This window comes from Pogona vitticeps, chromosome 5, assembly GCF_051106095.1.
Source record: "Pogona vitticeps strain Pit_001003342236 chromosome 5, PviZW2.1, whole genome shotgun sequence".
Lineage (NCBI taxonomy): Eukaryota > Metazoa > Chordata > Lepidosauria > Squamata > Agamidae > Pogona > Pogona vitticeps.
The window spans coordinates 92,976,777-92,989,477 of record NC_135787.1 but is presented as its reverse complement, the minus strand read 5'-3'; the positions used below and the strand labels follow the sequence as shown (position 1 = coordinate 92,989,477).

General features: G+C 42.0%; 1 protein-coding gene across 9 annotated transcripts in view; it reads left to right on the top strand.

Moving 5' to 3' along the window:
- Positions 1-12,701, top strand: part of STX18 (syntaxin 18) — a 124,926-nt gene that overhangs the window by 93,748 nt on the left and 18,477 nt on the right. For all 9 annotated transcript variants that reach the window (XR_002302292.3, XR_013545561.1, XR_013545562.1 and 6 more), the window contains one exon: positions 12,457-12,548. Coding sequence is in view for 6 of the 9 variants with exons in the window: in XM_020813302.3 (XP_020668961.1) it covers positions 12,457-12,548 (92 nt within the window). In the remaining 3 variants the exon portion in view is untranslated. The remainder of the gene's footprint in view (positions 1-12,456; positions 12,549-12,701) is intronic.

Sequence of the window (12,701 nt, the reverse complement as noted above, 5' to 3'; positions counted from 1 at the left end):
TTTGCAAATACTTGAACACATGGTCGGGAACTTCCATAACTTGCATCTCGGCTTTCACCTGGTCGGTTTGATGGCCTGTTCGTTGGCAAAAGTCACAGGAACTGACATAGTCCTTTACAGTTTTAGAAACACCAGGCCAGTAAAAATGTTGAGAAATTCTCTTGAGGGTTTTTTGTATTCCTTGGTGCCCACGAGAAGGATGGTCATGAGCCATTTCTAGAATTCTTAGTCTATACTCAGAAGGCACCACTAACTGTTGAATAGGTTGGGCATCCATGTTGGACTTGGGGTAGTACTCTCGATACAACAGTCCATTTTCACCCCATAAAAAGCTAACTTGCTGCTGTGCAGGACGTTCAGCATAGTTGTCTGCTTGTGACCTCAAAGAAGCTAGAGAGGGATCATTAAGTTGCTTCAGTCTAAAGTCCTCTGATCCCTTTGGTATCACCTCCTCTATTGTAGTTTCAGTTTTAGCTGCATTATCAGGTTCGGTGACAAGAGGCTGCTGTTGGGTAAGGTCTCCATCTGAGCTATCCTCAGTGGATTCCTGCTCCGGTTCAGGATCATGCATCTCCCTACTTTGAGAACGTGTGACTACCTGTATCGAAGCTGCATTTTGACTTTGCATGTGATCCAAAAAGGCAAGATCATTTCCAAGCAGAAAATCAGGTTTTCCCTCATGGGTTAGGATATGTTTTGCATCTGACCAGGACTTGTAGGTAATTTTTACATATGCCAAAGGAACAAATTTCTGCTCAGTCTCTATAGACCCATAAGTTTTTATTGGACACCTCAGATTGTTCAGAATCAAGGTGGGGTCTAGAAACTGTCGACTTATCGAAGAAATGTCGGCACCCGAGTCACGAAAAGCGCTCAAAGCCATATCGCCTGTTGGTGTGTGCAGCAAGACTACCTCAGTGAACGAGCGGGTCGCCCAGTCCCTCTGTGCATCTGGCACTATGCATTCAGGGTCCATAACAGAAAACCTCTCTCCTGATGCAGTCTCTTTTACAATTTCTGAGGAAATTGAAGCAATTTGTAAGTCCAAAATTCTAGGCACATAGTGGTTTACTTTGGCCTGTGTTCCACTGGCTTGAGAAGGGGTTACAGATGTGCTAACTCCCTCTGGATTCTGTGGAGGCCTAATACTTGACTGGTTAGGCACAGAAGTTGCAGTACTGGTGGCTGGCGCCTGTATAGTTCCCACTGGCTCAGAACTAACATACGCCATCTTGGGAGTACTCGTTTTATTTCTGCGTGGAGTTGGGACAGGAGTTTTTCTAACTGGCTCCTTATCTTGGCTAGCTGACACATTCAACCTTGGGCAATCACGTCGCAGATGTGAGCCACCACACTCATAGCATTTAAGAGGTGTTTTACTCTGGCTAGGAGCTAGGCTCCTTCGTGGTTCAAATGAGCTTTGTCTGGGGTCTTGGGGAAAAGACTTTCTAACTTCAGGCTGACTTTGTCTCTTAGGGACCACTGGAGCAGTCTTTGCTCTAACAGCTGGTTCAGGCTTCCTAAAGGAAAGAATCTCGTCAGTTCTTAAGGCCAGGGCCTGCAGGTCTTTGAAGTCTTTCTCCAACAAAGTACTCCTTATCTCTGTAGGTACCAAACTAAGAAAATGCTCCATGTACATCACTGTTCTCAAATCTTTGAAGGTTCTCACGCCTAATGAGTCCAACCATTGATCTCCTAGTTGCTCTAACCGATCAGCCAATGCAGAATAACACTCATTAGGTTGTTTTTTTAATTTTCTAAAGTTCTGACGAAGTATCTCAGGACTAAAACCAATTTTTTTTTACACTGCCTCTTTAAAAACACGCCACTCCACTCTTTCATCAGGTAATTTAGCTACGATGTTGGCAAGCTGACCACTGCACTGGGTAGATATTAATTTTACATACCAGTCCTCAGGAATATTAAGGTCTCTGCACGATCTTTCGAATAGCTCCAAAAATGCTACGACATCTTGGCCATCGTGGTAATAAGGCAGGTTACTTCTGTCAACACTAGCTATGGATTTTTTAAAAGCTTCCTTTTCCTTCCTTTCAGCCTCTAAATTTGCAATCTTCATCTGTCTGTACTCCTTTAGTAATCTCTCAGACAGGTCCTGATTACGAATAGATTGAGAGTGACATGCAACAAAATCAATAAACATCAGGGTTAACTTGTCCACTGCTGACAAACTTTGATTGGGGTCTTGCCCTGCAGCACCTGCTGCTGCTGCTCCTGCTGTTTCATCAGGCCTTCCCCTGTCTGGCACTTCTCCTGTGCTGGGTATCCTCCATGTCCTCAGCCTGATCTGAATCAGAGGCAAGCTCCTCTCCCTCAGGTGGTAACTCAGCCATCAAATTGCCCTTTTGCAATTCCCTTCGTAGATGTGGAGAACTGTAACTGACCCTTTGCTTAGGTCTGCTCCGAGTCAAAACACTGTGCTCAACTGCCTCCAGAATTTCCTGGTTTAAAGCCTTCTTCACTGTAATGCCAGGCTGACCAGCAGATGTCCCTCCAATCTTAACTGTTCTCTGAGTCACAAACCGCTGACTAGGCAACTGCAAAAAGTCATCTCCTTCCATACAAGCCTCATTCAACGCCGACGCCAATCAATTCCAAAAGGAAAAATCCTCTCCCCACTCCTGCAGCCTAAACTGTAGGGTGTGGGCAAGCCATAAAACATCCCTACCTGGAGCTTCAAAAGAGGCAATCGCTACCTTGCCTGAAAATGCCCACTCATAGCCAAATTAAACAGAGTTTAATGTCTGTTAAAACCTAAGCGTTGTTTCTTATCAGACTTCGCTGTTGCAGCTAAGTCTTTCCGTAAGATCCTTAGCTGGAAAGAGAAAAGCAATTTGGCTAATTTACAGCCTGTCAGCATGCACGCACTCCCTCAGCCAAGGCTTCCGGAAGAATGCCCGCAGCTTCACTTACAAAGCAAACACCATAAATCCATAAATCACATTAAAGCACGTGTTCCGTCCCACGCTGCCGCCATGCGAAAACACCGCCCATATCTCCAAGGAGACGTTCGCGGGGTTCCGGAGAATGGGATGGATCCGAAAGACAGACAAACCACAATACTGCTGAGTAGAGCCCAGGGGATCTCAGCCAGGTCTTGTCTATTCCTTCTTCTCCAAAAGCCACACTCCTTTAATAAGCCAAATAGCCAACACAGACATAACCATGAGATATACTCAGATTAATCTGGGCTCTAGAAATCTTTGGTAGCGAACGTATAAGGCCAATTAATATTCCTCAGCTAGTCTGAACAAGAAACAATGCTTCTAGATAGAAATCAATCATTACTGTTTTATTAATAAAAGTTGTTAAAGTAAAGAAACCAAATGTTTAGTTGGTACATTTTCAATACAAGGCACAGATAATTCCTCCCCCACTCCAGCTAGAAAAATAAAGAAATGAAACTATGCTAACTAATATAAAGGGTAACATAGTCCATCTCACGTGTCCTGGGTTCACAAGCTGTTGTAGATGCAATCCAGGTGTCTCCCCTCAGTCCATGGCAGAGGAAACTATTTGTAACCCATGATGGAACACACACTACTTTCTCTCCTCCATTGCTTCTTCTTCCCAGAGTTCCCAAAGGCAAGAAACTTCTGGACAGGTCACGCCCCATATTCCCACGAGAGCTACAGAAATGCTTTGGCTACCAGGAATGTTTCTCCTTAGCAACTAGATAAGAGATAGCCACGGTGGCTCATCTCAGAAACTACACAGAAATCCTAATTTAAAATGGATTCTATTGAGACAGGCTTATCCATAAAAACACATCTCATCACACCGCTAACAGTTTTTCCCACCCTTTTTTCCATCGGGCCTACTCTCATCTTTTATGGCCTCTTCAGGCCCCTTTAAGAGGTCTGAATCCTGCTCAAATAAGATTACACTCTCTGACAAGCATTCACAGTGCCTTTTTTGCCTGGGTGTCTATGAAACAGTGGTGTCCAAGGGAGGGATTTAGATTCATTAGGCACTGGGGAACATTTTGCGACAAGCTAGGCCTGTACAAGAGGGACGGGCTTAACTTGAACGAACGCGGAACAGGAGTGCTGCCACATAACATTAAAAGGGTAGCAGAGCAGCTTTTAAATTGAATCCCGGGGTAAGCCGACAGGAGCCGAGCGGCATCCAGTTTGGGACTCCTCATCCCTGTGGAATGAGGGTGGAGAGGGTAGAGAACCACAAAGTGATGACAGTATAGGAATTAAGACTGGGAGCGTGATGGGATGTGATAGTTGGTCCACTGGAATGAGATGCTGTGGGAAAAAAGAAACAAACAAGCAGCCCTTCTTGGGGGACCCTGTATGCAGGTGCTTTTACATAAATGCCCAAAGCATCCGAGTAAAGATGGAACATTTGGTGGCTAAGGATAACACTGATATAGTGGCCATAATGGAAACCTGGTGGAATTTGGAGAACCAGTGGGATACCACAATCTATAGGAGGGATACCACTATAGGAGGGATAAGGAGGGGCAGGTTGGAGAATGGATGGCGGGTCTGACTCCATCATAAAATCACCGTGGGTTAAACTATCAGGCCCAAGGAGCAATGTGGTAGTGGGAGTGTGCTCCAGATCAAAAACTTGAGGGGGACCTTGAAATGAGGAGACAAATCAGGGAGGTATCCAAGAGGGACAGGATTGTAATCATGGGGGACTTCTCTTATCCTCACATTGACTGAGTCAAGAAAGAGAAACCAGGTTTCTTGACATGGTAAATGACTGTGCCTTGGAGCAACTTGTTATGGAGCCCACCAGAGGACAGGTGACTCTGGATTTAATATTGAGTGGTACTCAGGACCTGGTTAAGGACATGAACATCACTCACCTGCTAGGGAATAGTGACCACGCTGTGATCTCTTTCACCATACATTTTAGGGGGAGAGTGTCAAGCAAATCTGACACAAAAATCCTTGATTTCTGAAGGGTGAACTTCCCTCAGATGAGGAAACTAGTTGGAAAGAAGTTGAAAGGGAAGGTGAAAAGAATCCAGTCTCTCCAGAGTGCATGGAGCCTGTTTAAAACAATGGTAGTAGAGGCCCAGTGGAAGTGTATACCGGAAAGAAAGAAGGGGTCAGCTAAGTCCAAGAAGGTGCCGGCAGGGTTAACGACCGGAGTTAGAGAGGCTTTAAAGGGCAAGGAGGGGTCCTTCCGTAAATGGAAATCCTTCCCAAATAAGGAAAATGAAAAGAAGCACAAGCTCTGGCAAAAGAAATGTAAGAAGATGATATGGAAGGCAAAGAAGGACTTTGAGGAACGTATGGCCAGCAATATAAAGGGGAATAATAAAAGCTTCTTTAAATATGTTAGAAGCAGGAAACCTGCCAGAGAAGCGGTTGGCCTTCTGAATGGTGAGAGAGATAAAGGGGAGGTAACGGGTGTCTTGATATTGAAGGAGAGTGGGACTTGTAGTCAATGAGGATGAGAGAAAATTGAGTCTGTTAGGTTTCAAAGTGAAATTGAAGACATGGGAATGTAGTAAAGGCTGAGACGCTGTTTTTCCTAATTTACAGCCAGGTTAGTACAGAGTGAATCCTGATAAGAGTGCAAGGTCAGGAGGAGCTTCGTCCTGGTGAAGCTAGCAGCTCTTGGGAATAGCTCCCGGAGAAACTAGAACCGCTTCAGTCTGGGATCCCCCTAGGAATGGGGGGAATTTTGGGGGGGTCAGGAGAGACCCTCCTGAAGCTTGTGTGAGCCGCAGAAGTTAGAAGATTGGGCAGCAACTCGATTTTTCTTTCTTCTGGAAATTCACATTAGCACAGACTGAAGACGGGCGCCATTTTTTGCAACAAGCCAGGACAGCTTCAGCGCCGAGAATAAGAGAACAAGAAGCACGGCGAAAGTATAAATAAAGTAAGTGGGAGCCCTTGTTGTATGAAAAACCCCATTAAAATGAAGAACAAGTGATTGTGTGAAAAATTTATGACCGAAATGAGATAAGGAGGAGCAGCGTATTTAGCATGTCAGCTCGTAATTAAGCTGATCAAGGTCGTGTGGATTTTAAGAGAACAGCCAGGCAGAAACAGCTTGTGTTTTTATTAAGGGAAAAACTTCTGGACACTGGACAGGCTTTGAGAGAATAAAATCTGCTGTAAGCTGTACACTTTGGACCTTCTCTCCTTTTGGATATACAATTCTTAGACTGTGTGGGACTCTGTTTGCTGTGGAAAACACATTTGCTAGGAGTCTGATTGTTGGCCCTCCCTGTTTGGGGGAGGAGAAGGAAGCCTTTGGAAATAAAAAAATAGACTGTGAGCTGCATTTGAACTGAACTAATGATTTAAATGGCACTCTGATAGCATAGCCTGGCTGGGTGAAGGTAAAAATAAATCTTGAGAAGAGAAAAGAACATCTTCCGGTTTGGCGGCTGGCAACGAGTTGGACCTTCTCTCCTTTTGGATATACAATTCTTAGACTGTGTGGGACTCTGTTTGCTGTGGAAAACACATTTGCTGGGAGTCTGATTGTTGGCCCTCCCTGTTTGGGGGAGGAGAAGGAAACCTTTGGAAGTAAAAAAATAGACTGTGAGCTGCATTTGAACTGAACTAATGATTTAAATGGCACTCTGATAACATAGCCCAGCTGGGTGAAGGTAAAAATAAATCTTGAGAAGAGAAAAGAACATCTTCCGGTTTGGTGGCTGGCAACGAGAAAAGGGATTGGACTATAAAAACACTTGAGAGACTCATGTTTTAAATTCCATCTTTTTGTTTGAGTTTCCCTGCTACTTTATTGTTAACACTGCAATAGTTTTAATGTAAAATATTGGTCTTGAGGGTTACTCATATAAAATGTATATGTGGGCAAAGGGGAGAGGGAATTCTAAGTGATGGATAAAAGAGTGGGAATTGAAGAGTATTTTATATATAGAGAGAGGAGATATATTGGAAAAATGGAACTTCTCCCTGGGGAAAATAGAGATCAATGGCTAGATTGGAAAATCTCCTTTCAAAGGACAGTGTTGGAAGGATTTGCGCAGGTAATTTATCATCTTGATCAGATACAAGATCTTATTAAAGATCCTAAGGAAGAGAAAATAGCAGAGGTTAAATCATACCTAAGAGAAATGCCAGAGCCGGGTATATTGAAAACAATACCAGATAATACAAATGGGATGGTGTGTTACCCACTAAGCTATGTAGCCATAACAGCTAAGAAAATTGAGGTTGAAAAGAGAATTATTGCTTTAGGGGTTGTTCCCCCTTTCAAAATACGGAAGAAAACAGAGTCACAGAAAAAAAAGAAGCACATGGAGAAAAAGGGAGAAGTGAACAGAATATATACTATTTTAGACCTGTCGAGTGTACTTTCAAGACAAAAGGAGGGTGAAAGAGAGGATATATTTCACAATTGGCCTTGGTGTTCTGATGGTATTGGAATAACTTAGATGTAAGCTGTGTTATAATTGTAAGTTGAAAGCTAAAGGGGTAAATACATAGACAAATAGCTAGAAGAAGAAAAAGAAGAAGAAGAAAGATGAGCTTTTATTGGAATATGAATAGATTATATGTTTATATATTTAATATGAAAAGATTGAATGATTATACATTTGATGTTCTCTTATACTCAAAACCCCTTTTTCCACCCTTTCCATTGCCCTTTACCTTCCGTATCCCTTCCCCATTTCCTAATAGTTTTGAAAACAAACAAACAAATAAATAAATAAATAAAAGAGTGCAAGGTCGAAGAGGCCCCAGTGCGAAGGCCCAACAAATTCCCATCTAATTGGAATAGAGATAACAACCTGCATCTCCATGAGAATTGGAGACGGAATGGACAGTTACACCTTTTTGAGTTAATTGGTTTATGGCCATGTAGAAGGAGGTCCCGGGAATGTTCCTGAATTACAGAAACAATACTTCTATATTTTACTGATGTAAAATATCCTTCATACCTTAAAACCCACCTTTCCTTTCATATCTATTATCAGTGGTCCCTCAATAAAATATTTTGTTTATTTAAGCCAAACTCTCCTCATGTGTAATTAAGAACTCAAGCAGACCATCAACAGGCTACAATACACTCATGTCAGGTGAAACTAAATGTTACCAAAGGGAACAAAGTGATTAATTAAAATAGAAGACTAGAGATGGGGGTATTCGTATAAGAAGGCCTTTTAATAGAGTTTGCTATAATCCATGTTTTTCAGCATCTCCAGAGGCGCTTGGAACCAGTCCCTCACAGATATGTGGGTCCCACTGTACAGGCCTACAAAGCTATTCCCATACATACCTGCTATTGTTAATTATAAATACTTACAAACATGGACGTTTAAAAAGAGCCCAATCATCACATTAATCAGATAAGTCATGAGCTGATTTCTCCTGCAAACCTGTTTTTTTTCCTTCAGCATTCACTTTAGAAAGAAGAAACTTCTCTTAGATTGAATGTAGTGGATGCTCTTCTATCTCACCCCAGCTGCCATAAAAGCGTTTATTCTATCTTCAGCTTTTGTTTCGATACTGAAGTGAATAGTCATATAAAAATGTATACTACGTGAGAGGCACCTTTATTGTACTTTATCTAAAACCGGTTTTAAATAGAAGGCAAGCATATGATTTATGTCAGTGGTTCTTAACCTTTATTAATCGGATGCTTTTGAACTGCAACTCCCAGAAACCCCAGTCAGGACAGCTGGTGGTGAAGGCTTCTGGGAGTTGCAGTCCCAAACTCCTGAGTAACCCAAGGTTAAGAACCAGTGATTTATGTGGAAGTATTACCAGTCTAATTGAAAATCTTCATTTGTAAGTACAGTGCTGCCTCAACTTATGAACGGCCCTACTTAACAACCATTTTGAGTTACGACCAGCTCCGGCCGCAAAATTTTGCTTCTACTTGCACCTGGACCTTCCAGTTATGAAATGAAAAGGCAGGGAAAAAAGGTGGGAAATTCAAATTTCTAACTGTAGGTGGCAACGAGGCTGCTTCTTTGTAGCACTTTCGCCCCAGCAGTTAGCAGTGTGCCTTGGAGGAGGCTTGGGACTTCCTCCTTCTGCTTCCGAGTGAGCGTGTGTGTGTGTTTTCAGGGAAGCTTCGGGCTGCCTGGTAAGGAAAGGTGCTGTTTTCTGCTTTTTAAAAACTGTTCTGGGTGTTTTTGCAGCATAGTTTTGAGCTGGGGGTTATGTTTCTGTGCTATGATGGGTCATGGGGGCTTGTTTTTTGGGTTCCCCCCCCATTTCTGATGGGTCTTGGGGATTTTTGTTGCTTTTTGGGCTTTTTTCCCAATTTCCGATGGATCTTGGGGGGTTTGTTTGTTTGTTGGCTTCCCCCCCATTTCTGATGGGTCTTGGGGGTTGGTTGTTTTTTGGTGGGTTCCCCATTTCCGATGGGTCTTTGGTTTGTTGGTTGGTTGGCTTTCCCCCCATTTCCAATGGGTCTTGGGGGGTTTGGTTGCTTTGTGGGTTATTTCTCCCATTTCCAATAGGTTCTGCATGCTTCCCTTGCTTCTTCCTTTGTTTTCTTTGCATTTCTGACCTGCCCACTTTGTTCTCTGTGCATTTCCAATGGGTCTTGCATGCTTGATTGCTTTTCCTCTCCCCTCCCCCCTTTGGCCAGAAGGGATTAATTGCATTTCCAATGCGTCTTGCAGTGGGTTTTTTTTTTGCTGATTTTTTTCTTCAACCAGAACGGATTAATCACATTTCAGTGCATTCCTATGGGAAATGGTGCTTCGACTTACAACCACTTCGAGTTATGTCCATCTTCTGGAACGGGTTATGATCGTAAGTCAAGGCACCACTGTATATATGCAAGCAGAGATGAAAAATAATTAATGGACATTTTTAGAGGCCTTCCTCTGGATACTTCCAAAGTTTGGCAGATGGCTTCAAGGAGCAATAGCCATCACTGTTGTAGTGCCCTATTTGTGGAATGTTCATCCTAAGCATGCTCACCTGGCACTTACTCTGTTACCTTTTCTATTTCAGGAAAAACCTTTCTGTATACTTGGTCATTTTCAATTTTTTTTTAATTTTGTGGGTAGTATATGCATTTTTCTGTGATCTTTGTTCTTCTTGTGTGACAACAAGAATGCATTGTAACTTCAGTATTTTCATTGTTTTAATTCTACAATCATGGTCAAACATATTGGCACCCTTGCAATTCTGTCAGAAAATGCAACCCTACTCTCAGAAAATTGTTCAATTCTGGACAATTCTGGTTTTGCCCTGAATAAAACATAACAAAGTGTCTTGGAAGAATTCATTGGCAAAATTCAAATACATAATAAAATGAAACAGTAACCTGCTTACTTTAGTCTTTATTAATTTATAAGTTGCTTAAGCAGAGGAGTGAGGCTAAAACGGTGGCTGAAATTCTGTCGTTTAGCATAGTAAGGCACAACTAGAGCAGGCCTATTTGACTATAGAACATATATAGGAGTTGACACACCAAATTCTCACTCAACAGACCTAATTCTAGTTCCTAATTACTATGCTGAGCAACAGGATTTCAGCCAATATGTCCCTGCAGGACATAGCAGAATGAATTTTCAGTACATTTGGGCCTTGACAGTGTTAAAAACCCACTCACTGAGAATAATGTCATATGAGTAGTAAAATACTTAGTAAATACCTTTTTAAACTTAGTACAGTGGTGCCTCGCTTAACGGGCACCCCGTTTAACGACGAATCCGCATAGCAATGGCTTTTTTGTGATTGCTTTTGCGATTGCATTGCGATGTTGCCTATGGGGAAAAATTGCATAGCCCCATTTTCCCCCAGCTGACCAGTGGAGGCTTGGGAAAGACCGCGGGGGAGCCCCCCCGTGGTCCTTCCAAAGCCACCACCGCTCAGCTGGGCAAAAATGCCGGCGGTGGCTTGGGAAGGACCGCGGGGGAACCCACCCCCGCGGTTCTCCCAAAGGCCCCATTTTCGCACAGCTGATCAGCGGTTCCAAAATGGCTGCCAACTGTGTTGCCTCGCTTTAGAGGCACCGAAAATGGCCGCCCCTATGGAGGATCTTCGCATAACGGTGAGTTTTCCCCCCATAGGAACGGGGTTTAATGCATTCCTATGGGGTTTTTTGCCCTGTATAGCGACGAATCCGGATAGTGACGATTTATCCGGAATGGATTATCGTCGCTATGCAGGGCACCACTGTATGCTATTCTCAGGGACAGTGATCCACTCATGTGGCCAAGTAATGTGATGAATTAGCATTTTAGAAATTTCCCATTGAATCCCAAGTTGCTGTAGGTATTTTTATTTGTTTTGTACTTGCAGCACACAAAATGCTCCCTCAAGCTTCGCTGCCAGTAATCACTCCCACAGGCATCCCAGTGGTATGGAAGGTGTGGCAAATTGTTTTAAAGGCTGGCCCCTCAATTGCAGGCAAAAAGAACTATGGAAATGTTCAGTTTCAGTCTAAGAGATGTAATATTTTGAATTTTTTTATTATGGATAAGGGCATAACTAAAATAAGCAGAGTAAGTATATTAGAAAAGCTGATATTCTGTTCTTTTTGAGTAATCAGAATAATATGAGCTGCAATAATGTAACTAAAAAGTAAAAAAGAGGAAAAATTATATTATGGTTGTTGTAATTGTTGTGTGGAATCATAAAACGTCCAGATTTATTTAAAAATCAAAAATTTCCCCACCCATTTTCCTTTCCGTATTCCCTACTCTTTTTGAGAAAATAAAAAAGTGTAAAAACAACAAGAAGATATACAATAGTATGAAGTATCTTGGCTTTGGTCTCCATTGACACATGTTTAGCTTACACTCAATGATCTTCTGTAATCCCTTGTTCCTTCCTGGTCTTAGTCTTCTGATTTCTTAGCTACAATCTCCATTGGGATTGAGGATTTTAAAAATGTATATACAGTCTTCGTTGTCAATATCAAAGTTATGCAGTTCTTCTATCATCATTTTATCTCTTTTTAATGATCAACTATAATCCTGCTTTTGCACTAATTATTAATTGTCATTAACAATTTGAACTCTTTCTTCCCTCTATCTAGGTAGGCCTTTCTCTTGACTAACAGAACTGGCTTTTTGCATTCTTCCCTGATAGTAGCTTTTGATTTTAATCCACCATTCTGATTCACAGTCAATTTAGTAAAGCAGAATAGTTCTTTATGCAAAATTTAAATTTGTGAGAAACGTTACTAACATTGTATATTGGCACTGTGATTCTTTTGGTGTTTTTTTTTTCACTTTACTCTAATTTTTTATACTAACAATTTATGGTTAGGACTACAGTCTGCTCTTGAGCTTGTTCAGTCTTTGGCTGCCTAAACCATGCATTTGCAGTAGACAGATAGTTGACTTCAGATAATTCTATGAGGTGTTGTTCTTTATTTCCAACTCCTAGGCTAGCTTCTCCAGCAATTAGTACTGCTTTGTGTATGAAATTGTTCACTTGGAATGCTTTTAATTCCGATAAATTTTAACTTTCTTCATATTTATGATTGCTTATGTTTTCTGTCTCATTACAGACAAGAAAATGATAGATGAACATGCTAATTTTGGACTTTGGGAGGATGGCAGAGGAGGAGAAGAAGAGCTTTCACCTGAAGAAATCCAAATGGTAAACTGATATTCTATTAGTTGACCTTTTTCTTCTAGCTGACCATGCCTTGCCACTGTTGAATGTGTAATAAGTAAGGGGGAGATAATGTTGCCATCCAAGGTTATTGTGGCTGCTTATTGTGACAGCTCCCTAAGGCCTCATAAAATAATC